This window comes from Otolemur garnettii, unplaced genomic scaffold (assembly GCF_000181295.1).
Source record: "Otolemur garnettii isolate 467f Iridium unplaced genomic scaffold, OtoGar3 scaffold00005, whole genome shotgun sequence".
In the NCBI taxonomy this organism is placed as follows: domain Eukaryota; kingdom Metazoa; phylum Chordata; class Mammalia; order Primates; family Galagidae; genus Otolemur; species Otolemur garnettii.
In genome coordinates, this window is record NW_003852400.1 from 19,989,187 (window position 1) to 20,002,036 (window position 12,850).

The window sequence follows — 12,850 nt, forward strand, 5'->3', positions numbered from 1 at the left end:
AACCCGCCAGCTCAGGTATATGTGGCTGGCGCCTTAGCCGCTTAAGCCACAGGCGCCGAGCCTATATTATCTTAATCATCAGAAAAATTTTGGAGTTTTTTGGCAAATGTTCTTTTTTACTTTTGCTTTGAAGATTTTCTTCACCATTGTTCTAAAATGGGAGCATTCTTTTTATTTTACCACTGAATTTTTAAAATTGTGACTTTTTGTCCCAAGGAATCTTTTTTGCTAATCTTGATTATCTTTAATGTTCTTACTAATTTTTTATTTGTTTAGTTTCCTATCTGCTTCCTTGATGAGCTGTATGTTTCACTGGTTAACTGTTCTATTTGGTTTTCTTCTTGTTATTTTTCTTTGTCAAGGCAACACCTCTGCAGCTGTCTGCTTGTGCTCTGAGCCCAACCACAGGTCTGTAAGAGGTCTGTGCCTGCCTATTCAGTTCCTTCTCAGTTTCCTGGGGAGTCAGAGAGATCAGGTGTACTCATTCCGTTGCAGTGAAAGGAACTAGCCTTACCAAACTAGAACATGGTGTAAGCCATTGTAATTCAGTCAGTATGGGACTTGCACAGATATAGACAACTAGACCATTAAAACAGAATACAGAATCCAATTTATAATACTTAATAATTTAATGTATGGTAGAGATGATAGTCTTCCCTTCCATAGAATATTCTAATATTATACTATTTCTGTTAAGTAGGAAAAAGATAGATAATTTAATAAATAGTGCTAATATGGTCTAACCAGCTGAATTAAGTTGGAATACAAAAAAGAAAAAATTATATTGAAAGGATGAGGAACGCAAAATTAATGTAAAGAGGTCTGGGAGACTTACATGTAAATAAATTTAAGGACAGAAGAAAATTTTTGAGTTTCTAAGACAAAAGCTAATAAAAAAAGTAAGCATATTAAAGTGTAGTGTTTTTTTTTCAAAATGATGAAAGGAATGGATGGGTAAATCACAAAAAAGCAAATCCAAATAGCAAAAAAAAACATGAAAAGTTGTTTAAATTCATTGGTTGTCAATAATATGCAAATTAAAACAGCAGTGAACTATCACTTTATGTATATATATAAATAATACATAATTCAATATATATCGGATTATAATATCCACTGCTGTAAAATATTTTGTTGCTGATAGAAATAGAAATTTTTACAGACTTTTTGGAAAGTGTTATCTTTTAAAATCATGATGGGTCTTTGACTCATTAGTCTCATTCCAGGGAATTTATCCCAAAGAAAAATAAGCATGTATATATACTTATACATGTGCACTGATATATATTGTGACTTTTTTTTTTTGGCACTATGTTTGCAATTTCTTTTTTTTTTGAGACAGAGTCTCAAGCTGTTGCCCTGAATGGAGTGTTGTGGCGTCATAGCTCACAGCAACCTCAAAAGCTTGGATTCAAGTGATCCTCTTGCCTCAGTTTTTCTATTTTTGGTAGAGACAGCCTTGCTTTTGCTGAGGCTGGTCTGAAACTCATGAGCTCAAGCTATCTACCCCTCTCGACTTCCCAGAGTGCTGAGATTATAGGCATCAGCTGCTGTGCCCAGCCTCTTTTTTTTTTTTTTTTTTTTCTTTTTGAGATACCATCTCACTCTATAGGATATCTGACAACAGCCTCAAACTCTGGGGCTCAAGTGATCCTCTTGCCTCTGCCTCCTGAGTAGCTGGGACTACAATCATCTGCCACAAAGCCCAGCTAATTTTTATGTTTCTATTGCAGCATTATTCTCATGGTAAAAAGTAAGTGTGAACTGTTAACAAAGTAGAGAAGTATTTGAATAATCATGACGCAGAAATTATTTCACATAATGGGTTGATATATAGTCATTAAAAAGAAGTTATGTTAAGCTAGATTACTTGAAGAGATATTCAGGATGTCAAAAGGAGATAAAATTTGTGTAATATTCTATTTATGTAAAATAATGAGAGAAAACCTCTATATTTATAGACGGTTCCCAACTTACAATGATTCAACTTATAACTTTTTGACTTTACAATGGTGCTAAAGTAATGTGCATTTAGCAGAAACTATATTTCTCTTGCAGTGCTAGATAGCAATGGCTAGCCAGAGCTCCCTATCAAAGGTCTTAGGCCAGGTGTGGTGGCTCACAATTATAATCCTAGCACTCGGGAGGCAGAAGTGGGTGGATTGCCAGAGTGAGATACCCCTCTCTAAAAATAGCTGGGTGTTGTTGCTAGTGCCTATAGTCCCAGTTATAGGAGGCTGAAGCAAGAGAATCTCTTGAGCCCAAGAGTTTGAGGTTGCTGTGAGCTATGACACTATGGCACTCTACCAAGAGCGTCAAAGTGAAACTCTGCCTCTTAAAAAAAGTAAATTTTTTTTAAATCTTGTAAAAAATAAAGGCTACATTAATTTTCATACCCCCCTTTAACTTTCCATTCTAATTGCCTGAATATAAAATCTTACACATTGTATTTTCAAAAGTATAGTCAACATATTCATAATTTGCAAGTAAAAGAAGGTAAGTCCAAATGAAGCACTTTAAGTGATCTGCCATCATTATGATTGCAGTTTTAAGCAGAATTTCTTAAAGTTGCTACCCTATCTTCAATAGGATAATTTAGACTTAAATTATGCTTCATTTTAATATAAAGTTCTTCTGTTGTTTTAAAATTTATTTTAGTCTGTCATTCTTCAAAGAGCTAATGCCATCTCCTTTTTTTCATATTCTCTCCTAACCAAAGCCTTACTCTAAGGGACAAGATAAGATTATTAATAAAGGTTTTTTTAGCCTAGATAAACTAATTGTTTGCTCCCTGGACGTTATTTATTTATTCTTTAACACTGTTTCTTAAGTTTGCAAAGTAGTTCATGCTCCCTTACCAAAATCCTCTAGCTAAAGCCTTGATTTCTGGTGCTTGTATGCACAGCGAGTTCATAAAGTTTGTGTACAATTTAAAATAGTTGATTATTTCAGTCATATTACCTGTATTACTTCCATTAATTTTTATACTTTCTGTAGGACAGTTAGCGATTATCCCCAATTAACAGATAAAAAAGTGCGACATAAGGAATTTAAGCAATTTACTATTACTCTGTTCTGAAATTGATGACTTCTTGTGAACTGGACTTCAAATTAATTTTGCTTAACATACTGCAAATCTCTAGAAAGAAAAGGATACTTTTACCTATCTTCGTGACATTATCAAATATCTGCTTGCCAGTCAAGTTCTAAGAAAACATCAAGAAATGATGTCAGCAGAACAAAAAGTAGTCAGGTTAAAAATGATTTTTACAAGACATCCCAGGGTGAGAAAACATGTATTTAGTACTCCCATCTCTAGCAATCCTTCCGTAAATGTCTGTTTAAATAAAGGAATGCATTTTTAAAAGGTTTGCATTAAGATGGTTTTTACTAATAAAATTAGTAGGTTTGCCGGATTTTATGCCATATATTTTAGAAGCAGAAGTCATAGCTGTTTGTGAGAAATGTAAATGGCTGTTTTTATATGCTTATAAATTTGTCATACAGGTAGCAAAGTTAGATCTGTAATGCAGTTTTGGAATTACCCAGAATTTAGAGGGACAATCAGCAGTACCACAGAAAGTGAATTATTTCATACAGGCCCAATCTTAATCAGTGAGTAATGACCTATTAGAATTCTGAGGTCCATTTAGCAACATTTTCTGGAATGCATTCATATGCAGTTCTTTTTAGTTGTTAGAATTTTTTTCCCCTTTGTAATCTGACCCATATTTCCAATTTTATTTTCCATCTTCTCAAACCACAGCATCCTATACTGCAACTTCACAGAACTATTTAAGTCTCTCTGTTACATTTCTGTGCCCTTTACATGTCCTCAGCTGGAAATAAATTCCTTTTATATTCATTGCATGTCTAAGTCATACTAATCTTGTTAAACCACCAAATACATTGACTTAATATAGTTGAATAAAATCTTATGTAGAAAAATAATTTACCCTTTAATACTCTTGAGAAATAGTAGGTGATAGTGGAAGGAACACAGGCTTTTGTTTTCAAATTTCTATGTGAGCTTGGGCAAGGTATAACTTCCCTGTGTCTTGGTTTCTTTACCTGAAGGATGATTGAAGTGTTTGCTGGGGGGAAATAAATGAGATAATGTATGTAAACACTTTGCAAAATAATTGGATGTGTTAGTTTGTTGTCTTTTAAAAAGTAGACTTTTGAGGCTATGGACATTTTTCTTTTTTCTTTTTTCTTTTTTTTTTGGTAGAGACAGAGTTTCAATTTATCGCCCACAGTAGAGTGCCATGGCATCACACAGCTCACAGCAACCTCCAGCTCCTGGGCTTAGGCAATTCTCTGGCCTCAGCTTCCTGAGTAGCTGGGACTACAGGCGCCCGCCATAACACCCAGCTATTTTTTTGTTGCAGTGTGGCTGGGGCCGGGTTTGAGCCCGCCAATATGGGGCTGGTGCCCTGCCCACTGAGCCATAGGCACCACCCAAGGCTATGGACATTTTAACACTTAGTTTCATTTGGCTCTTTTAAAAGTGTTCACAGCAGGAAGATAATTGCTTTTACTTAAGCCTGGTTCAATTAGGTGTAATACAGAATTTATACCTAATCATTTTACAAATCGATACCAGTAAGGCCAATTGTAAAACTGTATATTTTTCTTAAAAAAGAAAAATTTTAAGTTGTTAGTTTTTTTCCCCTTTGTAATTAAACCTATCCACAAAAATTAGTAAATTCTGAAAGTGATATATGAGTCACTTGTTTTGAGTATTAGTAAAAGTTACTGGGAATTTTGACCATATTGTTAGATACTGTTATGGTTGTTAGCTACAGTAGGTTATAAAAAGGTTTAAATTTTAAAATAATAAAAATAACATAGATACTCACTTGCAATTAATACTTTTGTTTAAGTACCTTTTTCCTTAGATGATGTCTATCTTTTCAATTTATCTCTACTGTTTCATTTGTTGTTATGAAACTTTTAAAACATCATCATATTTCTATTTTTTGAGAGATATCCCTTCTATTTTCCTTAAAGACTGGGACAGGGAGAAATTACTTGAAGCTTGGATGTCCAACCCAGAGAACTGCTGCCAACGATCAGGTGTTCAAATGCCAACTCCTCCACCAAGCGGGTATAATGCCTGGGACACACTCCCTTCCCCAAGAACTCCAAGGACTACACGCTCATCCGTCACCTCTCCAGATGAAATCAGTTTATCTCCTGGGGATTTAGATACCAGTTTGGTATGGTTTGATATTCACTGTACTTCTCATAGTTTTGTTTTTAGCCTTTTAACTTTTAAATGATTTAATATTAACCATGGAGCCTCTGGTTGTGTCCTTATGATAAAATTCTATGCCATTTTTTTGTTTTTATTAAATCATAACTGTACATTGATGCATTTATGGGATTCAGTGTACTGATTTGATATACAATGTGAAATGCTTACATTGAACTGATTAATACATTCATCACAATTATACTCTTTTCTTAATAGTTTTTAAATGTACCATTGCCTATACCCTTCTTTAAGGATTTAGTTTTTTCAATATTGGATAAATATTTATTATAATAATTTTGTGATCTCTGAACTATAGATTGAAAAATAAGAGGCTTTCATTTCTCATTTCAAAACAGAAAACTTAAAAGTTTGTGGGAAACATCTACTATATTCTCACATAAAAACTTCAGTTGCTTAAAGTTTTAAATACAACATACTCTTAAAAGTTGAGTTTGTAATCGTCACTTTAAATCAAAAATAGGATGGTATTTTTTACAATTTTTTGAAAGCTACTAATTTTTAAACATTTATAGTTTTTAATGGTTATGTATTTATTTCAGTAAAACTTTTGGAGTTTGTCATCTATCTGTATTTCCATAGTAAATGTTTCCTTTTTATTAAGAGACAATACTGCTGGCTCTGCACCTGTAGCTCAGCGGCTAAGGGCGCCTGCTACATACACTGGAGCTGGTGGGCTTGAATCTAGCCCAGGCCTGCTAAACAACAATGACAACTACAACAACAAAAAATAGCCAGGTATTGTGGCAGGCGCCTATAGTCCCAGCTACTTGGGAGGTGGAGGCAGGAGAATCGCTTGAGCCCAGGAATTGGAGGTTGCTGTCCTAGCTACTCAGGAGGCTGGGGCAAAGCCAAGAGTTTGAGGTTGCTGTGAGCTGTGATGCTACAGCACTCTACTGAGGGTGACATGCTGAGACTCTGTCTCCAAAAAAAAAAGTTATTATGTTTTTGTAAATTTTCTTTTCTTTGGAGATAGAGTCTCACTTTGTCTCCTTGGTAGAGTGAAATGGCATCACAGCTCACAGCAACCTCAAACTCTTGGGCTCAAGCCATTCTCTTGCCTCAGCCTCCCAAGTAGCTGGGACTACAGGTCCCCACCACAACACCCAGCTATTTTTAGAGACATCGGTCTAGTCAGGCTGTTCTCAAAACGGTGAGCTCAGGTGATCTGCCCACTTCGGCCTCCTAGAGTGCTGGGATTAAAGGCATGAGCCACCACACCCGCCCACTATGTTTTGTTAATTTTCAAGTGTGAATAGAGAATAAAGGACATGACACTGAAGTGATTATTTTGCAACATGCAATTTGATCTTAACCTGAATAGATAATGATAATTTGTTTCTTATACTTCTTTTTACAACTGTATAATTGCTGATTAATACATAAATTTGGAAATTAAAAGTTTGACTTGGCTCAGCACCTATGGCTCAACCGGCTAAGGCGTCAGCCACATACACTTGAGCTGGCGGGTTCGAATCCAGCCCGGACCCGCCAAACAACAATGACGGCTGCAACCAAAAAACAGCCGGGCATTGTGGCAGGTGCCTATAGTCCCAGCTACTTGGGAGGTGGAGGCAAGAGAATCGCTTGAGCCCAGGAGTTGGAGGTTGCTGTGAGCTGTGATGCCACAGTTCTCTACCCAAGGAGACAGCTTGAGGCTCTGTCTCAAAAAAAAAAAAAAAAAAGTTTGACTTTTACATTAAAACATTTAAATCTGACAATAGTTTATAATGATGTAGTCATGGTATTTGTTATTCAGATGCACACTAACTTTATTTGTACATAAAACTTTGAAAAATTTAACTTTTAAAATGTATAATTACAGTACTTTTGCCTTTAAACAAATGAACAAAATGAATGTATTGTTCTCTCTTCAAAGCATAACTGTTTAAATCAATGTTCTTTTTCTTCAGTGTGACATTTGTATGTGCAGTATTTCTGTATTTGAAGACCCAGTGGATATGCCCTGTGGACATGACTTTTGTAGAGGATGTTGGGAGTCGTGAGTATATGAGCATCTTAGAATTTCTTACTGCATGTTAACCCCCTGATTTGATAATAAAATTGTTTGCTTTCAATATTTAACTATACGGATTATTTCTGTTGGTCTGTGGTTTACACTGAAATATATTGTATTTTACTACTAAGGAAGAGTATTTTTGGGTTACTTATTTTGATATCATCCCAGCTATTTAAGTTAATACTACTTAATTTGACATAGGTATTTCAGAAACAGAGCAGAGTTATATATATATACACACACATAAATGATTTTCCTTAATATTTTAATTTATATTAAGTCTAATATAAATTTCAAACCTGCACCTAAATATCAAGAATCATTTTCTGTCTTATATCCCAGAGATTTTAAGCATTTGTTTTTATGCTGTTTCTGAGTTTTTGTGAGAAGCACATAGCCTCGAAAATCTATAAAAAGGTGAATGTTTAAAATTTATTTTTAATGAATTTAAAGTTAATATCTCTGCCAGACATGGTTGGGTATATATTATAAATGGAAAACTTTTTTGCTTCTCATATTTATGTCTCATTACATTGCCAAGAATTACACTTTCTCACCATCCATTAACTTTGCCCTAATGTACTTCTTGAGAGAGGTTTGTAAACAAAGATCAGTATGATGAATAATATAATATTATTTTATCTTTGTGTACATACATAGCTGTTGTTTGAGGACCTAAGTGAATTATGTCATCAGTATTTCAGGATATCTTAAAAATCAGAAGTTTTTAAACTTTTTTCCATGGAATACTGGGTACCAAGTATAGGGAGCTGAGAAACATTATGTAGGTGAGAGAGTAAGAACCTGAGCAAGTTTTCTGTTTTGTTTTCTTTTCTTTTCTTTTGAACAGCTTTGTTGGGGACAGCTGACATACATCAAAAGACACATTCAAAATAAATAATTTGATAAGTTTTCACAGTGTATATACTCTTGAGACTCTAACCACAATCAAGATAATGAACATAAATGTCATTCTCAAAAGTTTCCTCATTTCAAAAAAAAACCAATTTCCTCTTGAATCTCTTCTGCCTTTTTTGATCTCTTATCTCCCTTCCCTTACCCCTCAACATGTAAGAAACCACTGATCTCTTATTCTAGTTTCATTTTCAATATTTTTTTTATCTGTTTTCAAATTGGAGTATGAGGCAATATTTCATTTGGAAGGGGGAAACTACTGCTTTTTTAAAAGTCAGAATAAGAACATATGGTTGTTTTAAAACATAACTGGATTCTACTTTGAGTCTATTAGATAGGCTCAAATCAGTGCAGCTATTATAAGTAAACTAATTAGTAAGAGTCAGAGCTTTGAGTTGACAGCAGTCTTTCTGCATAAAATATAAAATATATCCCAGGTAGAGCACTCTATTTAGCTTAAAATTGTTAACTATTGGTCTTGGTTTCTATGTGAAAACTGAGTCCCCCAGGGATTTACTTGAATTTTTTTTGAATTTCATTGACCTTCCTCACCTACCTTTGATCACAGGAACCATCTCCCATTCTTATCACAACTAGCCATGAGAAGTTTGTGGTAAGATTTAAATTTGGAAGATCTAACTGTTAGTTTCCTTGGTGCCTTTCCACCCTTCCTAGAATTATTCTATCCACCACTGCCAGTCCTTATTAAGTCAAGCACCGGTAAGACAGGTTTCATGTTGAGTGATACATGTGTTTGTAGAATTATCTTTAAATTAATTTCATTCTTTTTATAGGAATATAGAAAAAGAAGCCTTGTCTAAAAAATGAGAAAGAATTTTTAAAAGTCCTCAATTTGAAAGACCCTCAGTCTATCTTATTTCTAGACCTTATCTCATTAGTCCAGCCAAACACTTTAAAACATTTATACCAACAGCTTAAATAAAAGGGAGTCATTATTTTCTACCTACAATAGAATTTCCTTCCTACTATTGAAGATATAAGCTCAGGTTCTGGATATAATAGACCACTGGGTTGTGAATTTCAACTCTGCTATTGATTAGATGTTGATTTGGGAAAGTGGTAATCTGCCTGTGCCTCAGATTCCTAATCTATAAAATGGTAATAAGAGTAAGCACTTCATAGGTTTATTGTCAATTTATTAAGCAACTTAATATACGTAAAGGCCTTGCACATAGTAGTCACTCAGTAAGTGTTATTTATTTAATTATCTTTCTAAGCATTGTAATAAGCAGAGAGAACCTATGTATGCTATCATCTGTGAAGCTGACCTACAAGGTAAAAATATAGGTAAAGTTTGTCCCAGATTTATCTTTCACTGACACTCATCAAGTCCCCATTCCACAAATTAGTTTAGTGTAAAATTATATCTTGATGAGAATTAATAACATGGCTAACTGGAAACTGATCCTGTTTTCAATGAGGTTTTCTCATTTCTGTCATTTAATTCTCCAGAGAGGATTAAATCTCTGCTATATTTAGAATACATAAATTAATTCAAAACATCATGTTGAAAGTCAGACTAAGCAAGCTGTACGTTTTCATAAGGGGCTGTAAATATTAAAAACTATATCCAACTTTCCAGGGAACCTATTCATAGCTAAAAGGAAAAGATTCCTTATAGAACCTTTTAAGGGAACTCTAGTTAACAGTTCTCTAAATTGTAGTCTTGAGACCTCTTTACACTCTTAAAAATTGTTGAGGATTTTAAAGAGTTTTTGTTTATATGGGTTATATGTATCCACATGTACTATATTAGAAGTTAATACTGAAAACATTGTTAATATTTATTAATTCGTTTAACAATAATAAACCCAAAGGTTAACATAAATAACATTTACCATGAATAATAGCTATTCCCAAAAAAAATTAGTGAGAAGGTTAGCATTTTCTTACATTTTTGCAAATCTCTTTAATATCTAGCTTAGTGGAAAGCAGATGTATTCTCAGTCTGCTTCGGTATTCAGTCTATTGCAATATACTGTTTTGGTTGACATATATTAAGAAAATCTGGCCTCACGTAAATGTTTTCAGGTGGGAAAAACTTCAGCATGTTTAACATCTTATCTTGCCCAAGATAAGAGATAGTAGATGAGAAAGGTTAGGGTAATGGATAGTTAAGTCCCAGAGCTGGCTGGGTGATTTGAGGATTAGCCTGGGAGTAAAAAACCAAGCCTTCTTTCAGTAGAGTGAGTGGGACTAGCAAAGGTAGCTAAAGTTAACACTAAAGATACTACTAGGTTTGGGATATGGTAGAGAGAACTACCTGATGGGGACTCTGTTTTCTATGAAGTGCCAACATGAGGGTCTGGAAGAAGACAATGGAGCAAAGGGAGCAGGTATGATGAGGTCTTGATAAGGTTTTTTGTTCATTTGTTTGTTTTGTTTTACGTGTAATGGCATTAAGAGACTGAGAGAACCAAAGAAAGAAGACATTGTAGTGAATGGAATAATCATTAGTGATGACTATACAGTTAATATTTAACTGCCTCATTTTCCATTTTTTTTTTCTCTAGGTGTAAGTGTTAAATCCAGTATACAATAATTTTCACTTCAAAAGTTTGTTTCGGCTCGGCGCCTATGGCTCAACCGGCTAAGGCACCAGCCACATACACCTGAGCTGGCCGGTTCAAATCCAGCCCGGACCCGCCAAACAACAATGACGGCTGCAACCAAAAATAGCCTGGCATTGAGTCAGGCGCCTGTAGTCGCAGCTACTTGGGAGGCTGAGGCAGGAGAATCACTTGAGCCCAGGGGTGACAGCTTGAGGTTCTGTCTCAAAAAGAAAAAAAAAATGTTTGTTTCTTCCTTTTCTATAGGCAGTATTAAACAACAACAATAATAATAATAATCCTTGCTAAAATTTATAAATTCTTATACTATGCCAGGCACCAGGCTGATTTTTCACATATGTAATCTGTTTAACAGTTCTAGGAAGTACATATTATTATCTCCATTTTACATGTGGTAAAACTGAGGCTTAGAGCAGTTAAATAAATTACTTAGATCATATAACTTGCTGGTGGCAACCTGGAATTTGCTAACTCAAAAACTTTGCTCTTAACCACTCACTCTAACCTTGGGCTAGATTCCTGCCATTATATGGAATGCCTTTTCTTTACTACCTCAACTAGTATTCCTAGAGTAAGATATAAAACTCATTTTAATATTCAACTAACTATAAAGGGAAAACCTTTTATTCAAAAAGTAATGCTGTAATGCCACCCCAAAATACCTTGAATTATATATGGTTAATTTCTGTACCACTGGGTCAAGTGCCTATAATCCTACCATTCTGGGAGGCGGTTGGATTGTCTGAACTCAGGAGTTCAAACCCAGCCTGAGCAAGAGTGAAACTCTGTCTCTACTAAAAATAGAAAAACTAGCTGGTGTGTTGTGGATGCCTGTAGTCCCAGATGTTGGGGAAGCTGAGGCAAGAGGATTTCATAAGCCCAAGAGTTTGAGGTTGCTGCGAGCTATGATACCATGGGACTCTACCCCGGGCAACCAAGTGAGACTCTCTCTCCAAAAAAAAAAAAATGTGTGCCATTGCCCCATTTTGTTTAAAGGTATAGAATATTGAGAATTAAATATGACCTTTCCACCCCATTCACTTCTGAATTTTTATGTTAAAGAAAAATATTGTTTTAAATTTTTGAAGAGGATAAAGCAAAGCAAAAACATGTAAAATTACATAAAACCTGTTGGTATATGTGTGTGTGTGTATACATATGTATCCATATATAAAATGAATGGTTCAGTGGGTAATAAGTATTGCAATAGACATTCTGTGCTTTATTAGTATTATTTTAATTATACTCTAACAAAATTTATTATAAAGAAGAAATTTTTATAATATACACATAACTTATGTTCTTGCCCTTTTGCTGTCAATTGATAATTTTAATAGGTTTTTAAATCTGAAAATTCAAGAAGGCGAAGCTCACAACATTTTCTGCCCTGCATATGATTGCTTCCAACTTGTGCCTGTGGATATCATAGAAAGTGTAGTTTCGAAGGAGATGGACAAAAGATATCTACAGTTTGATATTAAGGTACGCTGCCAGTTATCTGTCTGATTTCCATAATTTTATTAAACCTTTCTAACAGGTGTTATTCTTTTTATTTTCAAAAACACAAAATAATGGGCTTTAACTTTAGTTTCTCAGAAAAGTTCCATAAAGGAAGGGTAACATTAATTAACATTTTAAACTAAAGTATTATTTTATAATAATAACAGGAAAAGTAAAAGGCTAAAGTATTAGTCATTTATGAAAGATAAAATCATTACTTTCAACTATTACTAATTCTCCTTTTGCACTTTAATAACTGATCAAGATTATGTTCAAATTAGACATTACATTTTGTACTCCTAAATATTATAAAATATTGAGAAATAAAGATTCCGAACTAGGGGCTTGGCACCCATAGCACAGTGGTTATGATGCCAGCCACATACACCAAGGGTGGCAGGTTTGAACCCAGCGCAGGCCAGCTAAACAACTTCAACAAAAAAATAGCCAGGCATTAATGGCAGGTACCTGTAGGCCCAGCTACTTGGGAGGCTGAGGCAAGAGAATTGCTTAAGCCCAAGAGTTGGAGGTTACTGTGAGCTGTGA

The 12,850-nt window shown here is 34.6% G+C and overlaps 1 protein-coding gene across 4 annotated transcripts in view; it reads left to right on the forward strand.

Annotated features, from left to right (window-relative positions):
- ANKIB1 (ankyrin repeat and IBR domain containing 1) overlaps positions 1-12,850 on the forward strand; it is a 160,998-nt gene that overhangs the window by 101,558 nt on the left and 46,590 nt on the right. For all 4 annotated transcript variants that reach the window (XM_023518779.1, XM_003782661.3, XM_023518783.1 and 1 more), the window contains 3 exons: positions 5,014-5,222; positions 7,192-7,280; positions 12,142-12,286. In XM_023518779.1, coding sequence (XP_023374547.1) covers positions 5,014-5,222; positions 7,192-7,280; positions 12,142-12,286 — 443 coding nt within the window. The remainder of the gene's footprint in view (positions 1-5,013; positions 5,223-7,191; positions 7,281-12,141; positions 12,287-12,850) is intronic.